Below are 13,904 nucleotides of genomic sequence, written 5' to 3' on the forward strand. Positions count from 1 at the left end.
AAAACAGCATGCAAGAGAGCACATGATGTAGGTCTCATGTGGATTAGCATATTTGAGCTGGTAATTATCATTCATTATTGATTTTCCTTGCTTGCTTATTCCAGTTTAGTATTATTCAGTGCCAGTTCATCACAGTGTGAAAACAGATTGACAGACAATCACAATGAAAATTCTCTTCACCTGCATATCTTTAGACTGGGAGGAAATCGGAAGCAGCTGGAGCTAACCCAAGTAAACGTGGAGAATGAGAAAACTGCTTATAGTGTTTGAACACATGCCATTCCTCTTCCAGAACCACTTGGCAGCACTGATATTTACATGTGTAGGATTTGCTTTCAAATGGCACATACCTCTACAATATTGCACATGGACTACATACTAGACAGGATCTGACCATTTTGGGAATTTTGAGATTCGTGACCAATTATGTTAGGCCTACGTCATTGTCAGCGGGAGCAGCAGGAGGCACTGGGGAGACAGAAGGTTGAGAGTTTCCCCACAACATTCGCCCATACTCTACCCGCCTAAATCAGCACAGTCAGTGGCCAGTTTGGAGATGACACATGTCAGCTGCAATCTGGTTCTGCAAATCATCCGCATTCAAAAAATGGTCCGGCTCAGTGATCAAGGTCCTATTCATGTGGAAACCAAGATGGCACTAGGCATCTGTTAAAGTCAGAACATTCAATTTCTCAACACCTACTTTGACCTAGTTAATTTTTAGTTTATTCATTGGCATGATGAGAAGGTTGTAAGGAATATAAACTGTACAATACACATCTAAGGGAGACACTCTTGAACATAAATTTCACGTGCTCTACTGATGTTAAGACGCTGCCCTAAATAGGTAATGTTCAGACAGATTAAGCTACGTATTTTACTAAGTAAAATCTGATTTGCCAGTTTGGGCCAATGCTTTGAAAAGTAGTGGGTGGGATGTGGTCCTCAATAGGCTATTATTATCATTGACTACGTTTATATGCACATAATATTCAGTTTTTTGCCCTAATTCCGAAAAAGACGATATTCGGACTAAGCTGTTTACATGGCTAATGAAAGTGAGTATTCCACTAATATCCCTGTTTACATGTAGCCGTGCAAAACAGGATTTTTTCAAAGTTTACCAGCCGCGGCGGACTTTTTGGACTGTGCGAACACAGCGTCCCTCTTTTATTCCTTCAACCAGCTTCTTGAAAAGGTTGGAGTAGTGATGTGTGGGCATATCCAAAAACCTGTTGATATCCAAGTATTTGATAATGTCTAAAAGTAGCTGTGTTTCTCCTTCTTATTGGGTCTCCAGCCTTGCAAACTGTTGGCTGGTTGGTTTGTGTACAGAAACCATAACAACACACAGAGCTAACCATAAGCCAGCGGTAAAAATCCCAATTGAGATGCATATTCTGAATGTTCAAACAATGCCTCTAAAACCCGAATAATACCGGAATATCCTATGTCTTAATCGGAAAATGCTATATTCGGTTAAAGGCCTTATTTGGAAAATCCAACCGGAATATGCTGTTTACATGACCTGTATCAAATTTGGAATATTGTCATATTCGGAATAATAGTGGAATATTGGTGTGCATGTAAACGTATTGATTGATGCATTTTTATCTAGAATTATGATTCATTCTATATAAAGCATGGCTTCCGCCCAGTTACATGTACACCACATTGGACTGTAGTGACCCCCAAACTCAAACTCACATTTTACCTCTAAAAAATGTCACAAACTCATTTTTATGCTTGGCTGAGGTGAAAAAGTTGGTGTATTGATAATTACAAAATGCGAAAATAGCGCAGAGCAAACTTGAACATGACTTACATAAGGCACGAAACAAACAGAAATTCCATATTCAAATTGTGTTTTCCATATTGTTTTCCACAGTTTCAGGTTTAATTGGAGCTACATACTGCTCATGGTGAAAAAAGTATTTCAAAATGACGATAATTTTTGAGCTGAAAGGATGTTTTTCGATGTAGAGTGCCGCTTTATCGTCACCGGTGTTGCTTGGGGTACTCCTGGATGAACGCCACTATCACGTCTGGCGTTTGGCTACTAGGGATGCTAATTTAGATTTTCTAACTGACGATAGCTGACCCTTGTCAACCAATCATTAACCGTTAACTGACAAGCAGGCAACTGATGTCCCAGTTCACCCGTCCCGGAGGCTCAGACATACTTTCTGCGTTCCGCAGACAGCCGTAGACTTGTACCGGTTGCACAACCCCGATGTTGCGTGCATTGTCGTGGGCGCAAGCAGCCACTTTCCTGGAACTGGAAAAAAATCTATTCAAAAGACCTAAGTGGTTGAAAACAGATATCACAGATTGACTTCTCTGAGTGTATTACTAAACAGAGAGAGAGAGAGCATGGAGACCAACAGTAATGCATTAGCTGACAAACAGAAACAAAATGAACCTCCATTAGAGATGGTATTGCATTTTCCATTCATGATCCATTTTTAAGGCGAGCACATAAATAGCTGGACATACCGTGTCTAAATATGTACATCAGATTGCAGTGAATTATTGCCCAGGCAGCCGTGTATTATCGGTTGCAAATAAAAGACGTGGTTACTAGAGAGCTTTGTTTTGTTGCGTTTGTTCTGCATGTTAAGAACATCAGATAACCTACTCTTTGTGTTGCTAGTAACAGTGATCATTGATATGATGTTGTGTTAATTAGACACATGGCCCAGCAGAATAAAAAAAACACCCTCCCCAGTATAGTTGCCATGGTTGATAAAAACATGTTGACAGGAGACAGCATCCAATGTGTCCTTCAAATCCCTCATGTGTTAACAACCACAGCATGGCATCAAAGAGCTTTTCCTCTATATACTGCAGGGTAATAGTACATTTGTATTCCATATTATACTTTTGACATGGAGGCCTGTCTTAATGGTTAAAGGGCATCATAAACAGCAAATGACTTGTACTACTGGGTAGTCATCTACATATGTTTCACGTTGTCATCAAATTAACTGTACTGTACCAGCTGTGTTGGAAGTCACTGGGCGGGAAACCCCATCACACTTGGTCTCACAGAGGAAATCGTCGATGGAGGGACTTAAAAGTGGGCGGCTCTCTTGTTGCTCACTCACCAGCTGTAAGGGCAAACAGACAAAACAGTTCAGGCTCTCACTCACAATGAAAATCCCATCATACAAGAGTCTCTGGTATGTTGACATTAAGTGAAGTTCAGTCCTTTTAGGCATGATACCGATGACACCAGTGTCCCCATACTGACACATTGCTGCATTGCAAAAAAATGTCAATATGCCTGTGTCTTTTTCTGAAGATAACACACATTTGTGCTCCTTTGCAACAAATTTATTCACAGCATCTTGACATAGATACTGTACACTGAAGTGGTTCAAGTGTGTGTTGATCCACTCAGATGTTAGGCATGTTGCAGCCTTTGTTACAGTTATAAGAGTTTGTACTTGGGATAATGCTTATGTGAAGAGCTTATAGAGACTTGACATGTAACAGAGATCACATTCAATCATGTACTGTGTATTTTGAGTCATGGTAAGGCTCAGTGGCTGCTCATTGATTCCTAGCTACATGTGCGAGCAATGTTTGAACACTGGCATATGGTTTTAGTGCTGCATTAGTATGGGATTAGTACTTTTGAGTGGTAGCTGATGTTGCCCAAATGTTTCAACTTCTTTTGAAAGCTTTTCTGACAGACATTCAGAAATTCGGTACAGTATTGTACTGTTGAGCTGTGGAAACCAGTTTTAATTATTTAGTCCAGTTTAGCCACAGTTGCCATCTTTCTCAGCTGCGTGCTGTGCGCTACAATACATCACATCAATACAGCATCTCCGTATCAGTTTAATAGAAAAAGGAGCATCTGTATTTTTGAAGGAATGGAAAATCATACAGTTGGGATTTCTAAATACCTTGATATACCCTAATACATTGGAGAGCAATTTCAATCAGATTGGCCCTCATTTATCAACTTAACGTAGAAAACAGCGCAGATATGAGCGCAGAAATCATCTTACGACAGGCTTCACGTGTGATTCATGAAACATTCGTATCAGAGCGTAAGAATGGTCGTGCATTGATAAATGCAGCGGCTGGAAACGATCGTAATTTAAATATCAATATATTCTCGGTTTTGAGGCCTTGCCCCTACAATTTACGACATGGCGAGACGTAATCCGGCTAAGAAGCAGCACTTTTCAGAGGTGGAGATTGAAACCCTGATATCTCAGGTTCATTTGCACTAACGTGTGTACTATTTGGCAGCCTGAAAACTGGTATTAAAGGCTGTAGAAAGAATGCGGAATGGAAAGAGATCACTGATGCTGTCAACAGCATTGCCATAGTAAATTGGACTCCAGCTAAAGTTTAATTGATACATCCTTGACATATGTATGCTACAGTCCTAATAGTAATATACAGGCTTATATTGTAATCTCTTAGGCCTACATGGTGTACCTATATTTAAATAAACACACAGTAGCGGAGTTTATGCAGTGTCTTTTATTTTACTCGTATTTTTCATGAGTCAGAGCCAGGCAACAGCTGTGAGGGAGAGCGCGTGTCCTCCGCCCCCCGAAAAACAAGCCGAAATATATCAATGGCAGAAATAAATCGTTCACTTGTGGCCATCAACACTTTAAAAGAGAAACGAACACCTGAAGAATAAATCTAAATGTTGTGCATCGTCATGTTTCCTGTATTGAATATCATTGCCAAACATAACACTATGCCTTTTAAAAGCGAGGAATCATATCCTGTCTCATTCATATAGCCCCATTTGGGGCTGGACACTGCTCTCTGGGCATCGGGTCATCTGGCTCCATTTCTACATTTATGGCACCCTGTTTTCCTGCTCGATGTTGTGTAGAACCCCACAGGCTAAACAATGCCCTTAATCAATCCGATGGAGCGCTCCACCATGGCCCGTGCGCGTACGTGTGCATAGAGGTCCTCTAAAAGAGCCAGATCTGCCATTGCTGATAAGTGATCAACTGATGACTTCTCCTTCTCCTGTTAAACTGATTATATGCTGCACCGCAAGTCCACACTGACTCGAAAACTTGCGTACACGAGTTCAGACCAGACGTGAGATTTTATCGCAGCCTACGCTCACGTTCAAATTGATAAATGCCTTGCTTTGCGTAGGAATCGGCGTACACCCGTCCTACGCCTGTTTTACGTCGTACGCACGTTTCATAAATGGGCCATTGTGTTTGGGTGGATACTTGGTGTGACTGCACTTTCAGAAGAGGTCTAATCAGGCACAATAAGTGAAGGTGTGTAGGGCATTTACTATTTCAGATTCTAATGTTTAGATATAAGTAGACATTGTTTTAAGTCTTTGACATGCACATTTAAAAAAGAAAAAGAAAACGTTAGAAACCCAAGTAAGTGTACACAATTAACTAAAACTATGTCTTTCATTTACATTGTATTTATTTAAAAAATCAGATTACTACAGAAACATGACCAGGCAGTACATGTAATCTCACTGAATGAGTCCTATAATAATCATTGAGAGAACCACTGAGATGAGCTGGGCTGAGAGAAACCTGCTGGATGTGTCCTAAACAATAATTGCTTTAGCATTATTGCTTATCTCACTTTCCAAGCCATGAAAATGCTAATCACCTTGCTTGTGATGCACCAATTTGTAGGCTTGCCAGTGCAGCTGCAGGATAGGTTACATCCAATTCATTATTGGTACCCTGAATCCTCGATACTCCAGGTGCAGCTGGCCACAATTTGCAAACCAATGCTTCATAATTTTGAAGTTAAAAAACAGTTTTTCGGGTGGTTAGAGGTTTACTACTCTACGCAGTGGCCGCAGGTTTGACTCCATCCTGCGGCCCTTTGCTGCATGTCATTCCCCCTCTCTCTCCCCTTTCATGTCTTCAGCTGACCTATATAAATTAAGGCCTAAAAAATGCCCCAAAAAATCATTAAAAAAAATGATTTCCCCATAGAAAGGGTAAGCTGCCACCACTGTTGTCAGCCCGTTTGGAGTGTGTAATGCCGGCAGTGAGGAAACATGACATTTGCTATTGTAGCTTTCCAGGCCATGTTCGCAGGCAGAATTTTAATGAAGTTAAAAGTTTAATTACCAATCATGGAATGGACTGAACACCACCTGCAACATGCTTGATATGAAAGGTGCTGAATGGGGTTTTCATAGCATATCTACACTGTGCCCTCACAATAAAATGTATAGTATATATATCCTGTGTGCCTTTAGTATTTAACCAATGTGTTTGTCAACATTGGCTTTACACCCTCATTGTTTAGGGTCCCATTAGTCTATATTGACGATAATTAATTTACGGGATTGCTCCGGTGCTGATGTCCCTCATTTTCGGCTGGATGGCCCTCACCTATATTCAGACTTTCATTCAATATATTAAGATGTTCATTCAATATATTCAGACTTTCATTCAATATATTTAGACTTTCATTCAATATATTCAAAGGTTCATTAAATATATTCAGAATGAGATTCATTCAATATAGTCAAACTTCACATATATATAATAATTTCCTAAACGGCATGCCATAATATATATATATATATATATATATATATATATATATATATATATATATATATATATATATATATAGAGAGAGAGAGAGAGATTAATTTATTTATATAACCATGTTTTACATATCTGAGATCCCAAACAGAAGTAATGGGTAATTTTCTATTTTCACACAGTTTTGTAAGCTGGTTAAGAGGGCCTGGAGTCTCCAGGCACACAATAGATATTTAGGGTTAATTCATGATGAGATGGATATTATGAATTTACTTGCATATTACATGCATATTTGAACAGAAATGTTTCTTTAGTTGGCAGTGATGTCCAACAACGAGATGAGTAAAATGAAGACATGTAGAGGATGATGATAACTGGTTTGCAATAAGATTCAATATTTGCTGCACAAAAGAAAAAAGCTGAAACTTTTGCAGCAGACAAAAAAAAACTTTTGAAAAGAAAGTGCATAAATAAGATCCGGGGAGGGGTCGTTACTTTGTTGAGCGAGAGTTTGTGCTACGCTGAAGAATGCTGACCCAGCATAGGTAATTAGAGTTTGTGCTGTTCTGGTGTCAGAATAAAGCTTTGGTCCATGGGAGATCTCACAGTGTGAAGTAACCTGATTTCACTCTCTACTGCTGCTAGTCCATGCATTTCCCCCCAATTTTGGACTGCAGCGACAAATCATAGGATGCAAATACACTTGTTTTTAAAGGTCGAATTTATCCAGTGATTTACGGTTTTTGCTCAGAAAAGTTTAGTCTGATTGAAGGCTGAGCCACCATTGACTAAGTTACAATGGTTTTGTGTTGTCAAAGAGGCCTCATTTCATCTTGGCTTCAAAACTTCATAAAACCTGAATAATAACCACTCAAATGGTGACCTTTGTTTTTTTTTGTTTTTTTTTCATATATTTTATTGGATACAGCGTTCAAACAATATTTACCACATAGTACAACATAAGTCTCCATTTTGTGTTTTCAGAATAAACAATTCTTCAAAACAAATGTCCTTTCCAAAAAAGAACAAAAAGGAATAAATAATAGGAAATAAAAATAAGTAAGTAAGTAAATCAATTACTAGACATATATATGCGTATACACACATACGCATATGTACACACGCACATACATACATATAGCTCTTAGAGAGCGAATCCAGGAAACAAATCAACAAATAACAAATAAAATAAATGAGTAAGTTAGGAGGACTGAGTGAACTGTAGAAAAAGGTTAGTAGTTGCCGCCAGTGCACTGCGCCAGGTTGCTAGGATACATGGACCAGCAGGAATCATGAGGGCTATGGCTCGATTACACTTATAATGCAGCTGATTGTGTGGCGGGCAGCCAGTGAGGTAAAGCGAGGTAGGAACCTATGCAGACAAATACTAAATATGCCACTACAGTGACATTTCCCTAACGGAAAGCTGGTTCACATAATTAATCAGTGGTTTCCAATGAGAATAACATTTATCAGTAGAGTCTCTGAGAGTAAACTTTATCTTCTCAAGTTTTAAGAAAGACAAGGTGTCACATAGCCAGGCTTTAAACAACGGTGGTAAGGGTGACTTCCATAGAGTCAGAATTTTCCGACGAGCAATTGGAGAGGTAAAAGCAATAACATTAACTTGAGTTGTTGTTAATTTGAGTCCGTCCGGAGGTCTGCCAAAGATTGCTATATGGGGGGAGGGACAGATCCTCAACGTCAAAACCTTCGAGAATGTGTCAAAATATAGCTGCCAGAAGTTGAACAATTTGGGGCATGACCAGAACATATGGGTCAAATCACAAGGGGTCTGAGAACATCTATTGCATCCCTCGTCCGGGCCACCCGGATAAATCTTGGCAAGCCTGGCCTTGCTAAAGTAAATGTTGACCTTTTAATGAAAGAAATGAATCATTCCAAATGGCTTCTGCTGCTTTAATTAGATGATTTTTACCCACTGAAACACTAACAACCTAAAGGAACCTAAGGAATGATTAAATTGAAATACCCATCGCTGGCAGCGAGAGGAGAGAAGCTCTGCTTGTCATTTAGAGAAAAACAGCAGCATTCATCCACCCTGCTATTATTTACCACATCAAAACACTTTTTCCCTTTTAGCCTGCATGTGTTTGTTGTTGATGAGAGAAGGTTATAGTGGTCTAGCTCACAGTGTTGTGTAGGCTGTGATGTATATTTTTGAGAAAACGGGCTTATTTTTATCTTTTAGAATATTTTAATCTCAACTATTTAATTTATTAGTCTAAATGACCTGCAACAATTTAGAAATTGTTTTTAATTGAAATTCTAAACTCCAATGTGACATTTTGCTGTCTTTCTCTGTTTTTAAATAATTGTAAATTTAATATCTTTGGGACTTGAACTGTTTTTCATTATTTCTTGACATGTTGACATGATAATTAATTAATTAATTGAATTGACAAAAATAATTGCTAAATTAATTTATTATGAAAATAACCGTTATTGGAGCCCTATACTGTAACACTCAGTCGATTCCTGTGTTCCCTACAGTATGGTCTTGGAATTGTGATTTAATAAGGACCAGTTGTTAGGTTATTAAAGTATATTAGCACTTTCAGATGTATCAGCAATCCATTTTTTTTTTTTAAGATTCTTTTTTGGGCATTTTTAGGCCTTTATTTGGATAAGACAGCTTAGACTTGAAAGGGGAGAGAGAAGGGGAATGACCTGCAGCAAAAGGGCCGCAGGTCGGAGTCAAACCTGCGGCCGCTGCGTCGAGGAGTAAACCTCTATATATGGACGCCCGCTCTAAAAGGTGAGCTAACCAGGGGCCCATCAGCAATCCATTTTAACTTATATATCAATGATGTCAAATGCTAACTAATACACTACTGTACATTACTGCACAGAGCGATATGTTTAAATGTCATGAAAAGCTACAGTATGATACATTATTGATATTGTACATTATATATAATTAAAAAGAAATCCTTCTGTTTTGTTGTGTTTTAGGATCCTGAAAGACCTGAATTCAACAAATCAAATGTAGCTCCATCCAAACAGCTTCTCAGCTGACTGGTGCATTCAACATAAATATACAGTGTGCTCTCTTGGAGACATGGGACCTGGGGACTGGATGAGAAGAATCTCTTGACAATATAAATGACATTCATAAATGCACATGCTCGCAGTGGATGATAACCAGAGAAACATCTGTCAGTGAATAACAATTTTTTGTATGCTTGCGCAGCATCGATTGGGGGCATCTTGGTTTTACAGTGTGCATTAAAGAGAGGTGGACTGTTAAACCTCTATAGTCTGCGTGAAAAAAATGATGGATGACCTTGGATTTCTTCATTCCGAGCAATAAAATGTATCTACATGCCTTTTCTTAATAATCACTATTTTTTATGTGACTGACTAAAAGTCTGCACTAACAACGGAGCAGCATGCTGGACATTGAGAGCATACTGTACCATAATCTTTAAGTAGTACATTAAATTCATTAAATAGTCTGGATGTGTTTAGAGAATAATGAGAAATGTTGACAGAATCTTGGCTAAGAGCCCTGCTGAGTCATGTTCACTGCTTAAAGTTGGCAGCGTTATCATATTCTCAGAAAATACGACATGTTAAGTTGTGAAATGAGAACATTATTTGTGATAAACTGCAACCAGCTTGGCCCTTAATTGACTCAGTAAGAATTACAAAAACAGGATGTGTGACACAGCAAGCTGCTGCTTTACCAACTGAGTGATGCAGCTCTTAGGGTAATACATTTTTGGCACGTATTCTAAAGTTTTTGTAGCCTGCACTTTGTGGCTGCACTAGGGATGGCAAGGTCGGTTGGTTCGTTTTTAAGTCGGTCCACCACTTCTGAGTGAAAAATCTCAACATCTATTGGATGGTTTTGCTGTGAAATGTTGGTGACATTTCCTCTAGTGCCACAGTGAGATTGACATTTGTGGTTTTCAGTTAAATGTATCCACAATAGTGTTGCAGGGATGATGTATTTTTTTTTCTTTCTTTTTTTGTGTGCATTTTAGCCTTTAATAGACAGGACAGCTGTAGACAGGAAAGGGGGGAGAGAGAGAGGGGGAAGACATGCAGCAAATGGCCACAGGTCGGACTCGAACCTTGAGCCGCTGCGTCGAGAACTGAGCCTCTGCATATGGGCGCCCGCTCTACCAGGTGAGCTACCCAGGCGCCCGGGATTGTATGCCGACTCAAAAGTTAATATCGCCCTGGTTCCCTTGACAAAAAGCCAATGCTTTTTTCCGTTGTTTTTTGGATCATAGCACAAAAAAAGCTTTGTGGCAAAATATTTATGATACTTACACGTTTTGTTCAGCAAGATAATCTTCAAAAATGAACACCACTTTCGTGTTCGCTATAAACGAACAACACCACCACTAAATGCCAACTAATTTCTGGGTTTTATGACACATTCCTGCAGCACTCTATGGTTGGAGGGAATACTAGGAAATATAGTTTAGACATTCATGTTCAAAATTTAACTGCATCCAATACGCTGGTTTAATTATAATCGAATACCTGCAAAACTTGAGATGAGAATTCCCTAATGGCAGCCTCAGCTTCACTTTGTTTTTAGTGCTAATTAACTAACTTTAGCATGGGAACACACTAAACTGAGATGGTAAACATGGCAAACCTAATACATGTTAAACATTTGCATATTTGCATTGTCATTGTGAGCATGTCAGCATTATGACGTTAGCATTTCGCAGAACTTACCGCTGTATCCAAGTACAGCCTCACAGAGCTACTAGCATGACAGAGTGACTTGTAATCGCTGTTGGTCGCATCAAATAATTGCAAAACTGCCTGTCAGATTTGTAGTTTTTAAATCTCAAAATTCACTGTCAGTTTTTAACAGATACACCTGAAATGTGGCTGTACATCACCGTTGGCAGTCTCATGATGGAGGACACTGAGTTATCTTCACTGCACACTATGATCAATGTCGATGTTCTTCAAAGCACTTCCTGTGATTGCCATGGGGGCCAATTTTAAATAATGGTCTTGAAATGATGAGACCTCTGCATTTTCCCTCTTCTAATCATCCAGAAAATGGGGACAGGAAATCTACCACATTCATCTGGGGAGATGCGTTAGGCACTTTGGTAGCAGGTAGCATGCAAACGCGCATTATGGGTTGACTCTTAAGCCAAGAGAGCAGCTTCCTGAGCTGTTTGCCCATTAATCTCACTACAAAGAGGTTACTGTTTTCCCCATCTGCTTTTGTCCTCCTTTGCTCCCCTTCTGTTATACCCTTTTGCTCATATCCTATGCATATTTTTGGCACTTTGTTAAGGAGTATTGTAGAAAATTATGTAATGGAAAACTTGAGCTAATTGTGCCGCTTGGGCTTGACTCCAAGAGATCTCTCAGATGTTGCTGTTAAGGGAAACGTGTACCAGTTAAACTTGACAGAGCTTTGAAGGCGGGGAGGTCGAGGTGAGGACAGGAGGAGGTAGAGAGGATGGAAAACACTACATAAAGGGAAAGGTGGATGAAAAATATCAAAGTAGAGGACTTACACTGGAGGCTATGTTAGGGATGGTTATCTTGAGAAATAATTACAGCCAATATATTTTAGTATGTTTAGTTCACATTTGGAATATGTTGGGTCAGCAATTATATCACATTTAACTCTTCAGAATCTGATTTTTTAAATCCAAAATTGTATTTTCTTGATTTTGATGTCAGTGTTCTCTATAATGCAGCAAGTTGTGTACTCATTACAGTTCTGTGGAAGCTGTTGTGGGTAGCAATGTACTGTTCCATGTACTCCCACGGGCCTGTATACTGGAGTTCAGTTAGTTGGGTATTTTATGACTCATCATAATGTCTTTACATGATTTACCCTTAGGCTGCAAATTGGAAATTAAATTGTTAACAAGTAAGACAAAATGATCTACTATTGTGTGTTTTACGTCTTTAAAGGATAAGGGTGACATTAGTCTGTATGATCTTATATTCAGCTAACCCCATGAAAAGACCAACAAAGCAATAGCCTGTCTCCTCATACTTTCCAATTTTCTCTGCTCTGTATGTGGCACTCAGCCCCAAGCCAATACTTTCTATTTAGGATGAACATTTAAAAAACAGGTCACAAATATATAGTTTCAATTTGAAAGAAAAAACAACTCAGTAATTTTCTAAAACAGCTGGGCACTGTAGTTTTTTGCAAACATTAAAAGTAAATAGCGCATTTGTTGGGGACTATTTCTAGCTGCAGAGTACTTTTCTAAGTATCTATGGCACCAGAACGATGTGGCAGGGCTGTAGTACTTGAGTCCGGACTCAAGTCGTTATTCTGTCTCGGACTTGACTTGGACTCGTCTCGGACTTGGCCATAGATAGATAGTAAGAGGATGCCTGATTTAATGCTGCTTCCTTTGTCTTTGTTGTGTTTCCTTATCTTCTCAGAGAGCTTGGTCTGAGCGGAGACCCCTGACTCTGTGAAGCCCAATGAGACATCGTATGTGATATTGGGCTTTACAAATAGACTTGATTTGACTTGACATGTGGCGTGAGGAGCCACAGCCTGTCACTTAGCCTCTGCCACTTGCTAAGTGACATCAAGCTGGGACACATTGCCTCTCAAACTGTAGCCTCAGCCACTGGAGAGCACGGCAGCAATCATGGGTTTGGTTCTAGATGTGGAAACAATGTCACGTTATCAGCTTTAAACTGCAGTTATTTTAAATGCCTTTATTTTCCTGAAAAGGGGGGTTTTAAGCAAAGTGATATATAAAATGTTTAAATGAGAGGTGGACTTGGAAATCTAGAGGAATCAAAATGAAATTCTTTACATAAGAAAACAAAACAAACAACCTAATTCGTTTTTTCTCTGACGTTTGCTTTGCAAGGTTCAGGCATGAAATATTTACCAGCTGCTCTTAGCAAAAACAATTCTGTTTTGTAACAGCTGCTTACTCACGTGTGTGCTTGCATATGAGAGAGTTGGAGTCGCCTGCCTGCCTGGAACAGTGATCATTGTCAAGATTTTATTTTTTGGAGGCATCCCTAGTTTGTTGCTGTGTTTTGTACTGCAGTTTTGAGCAGTCACTTGACAGCAATGTCGCAGGTACTTTAACGTGACTGGATTGACAGTAGGGGTCATTAATTGTCATGTTTTAAAGTGCTCATATTATGCTCATTTTCAGGTTCATAATTGTATTTAGAGGTTTACCAGAATAGGTTTATGTGGTTTAATTTTCAGAAAACACCATATATTTGTTGTACTGCACATTGCTGCAGCTCCTCTTTTCGCTCTCTCTGTTTTAGCTACAGAGCGAGATATCTCACTTCTGTACCATCTTTGTTGGGAGTCCTACATGCTCAGTACCTAGGTAAGGACTGCTAGCTTGTCAGTTGCAG

The 13,904-nt window shown here is 39.2% G+C and overlaps 1 protein-coding gene across 3 annotated transcripts in view; it reads right to left on the minus strand.

Moving 5' to 3' along the window:
- Positions 1-13,904, minus strand: part of pex5la (peroxisomal biogenesis factor 5-like a) — a 107,511-nt gene that overhangs the window by 42,674 nt on the left and 50,933 nt on the right. For all 3 annotated transcript variants that reach the window (XM_036006879.1, XM_036006878.1, XM_031307077.2), the window contains one exon: positions 2,999-3,110. In XM_036006879.1, coding sequence (XP_035862772.1) covers positions 2,999-3,110 — 112 coding nt within the window. The remainder of the gene's footprint in view (positions 1-2,998; positions 3,111-13,904) is intronic.

The sequence above is a fragment of the Sander lucioperca genome, chromosome 11 (assembly GCF_008315115.2).
Source record: "Sander lucioperca isolate FBNREF2018 chromosome 11, SLUC_FBN_1.2, whole genome shotgun sequence".
Lineage (NCBI taxonomy): Eukaryota > Metazoa > Chordata > Actinopteri > Perciformes > Percidae > Sander > Sander lucioperca.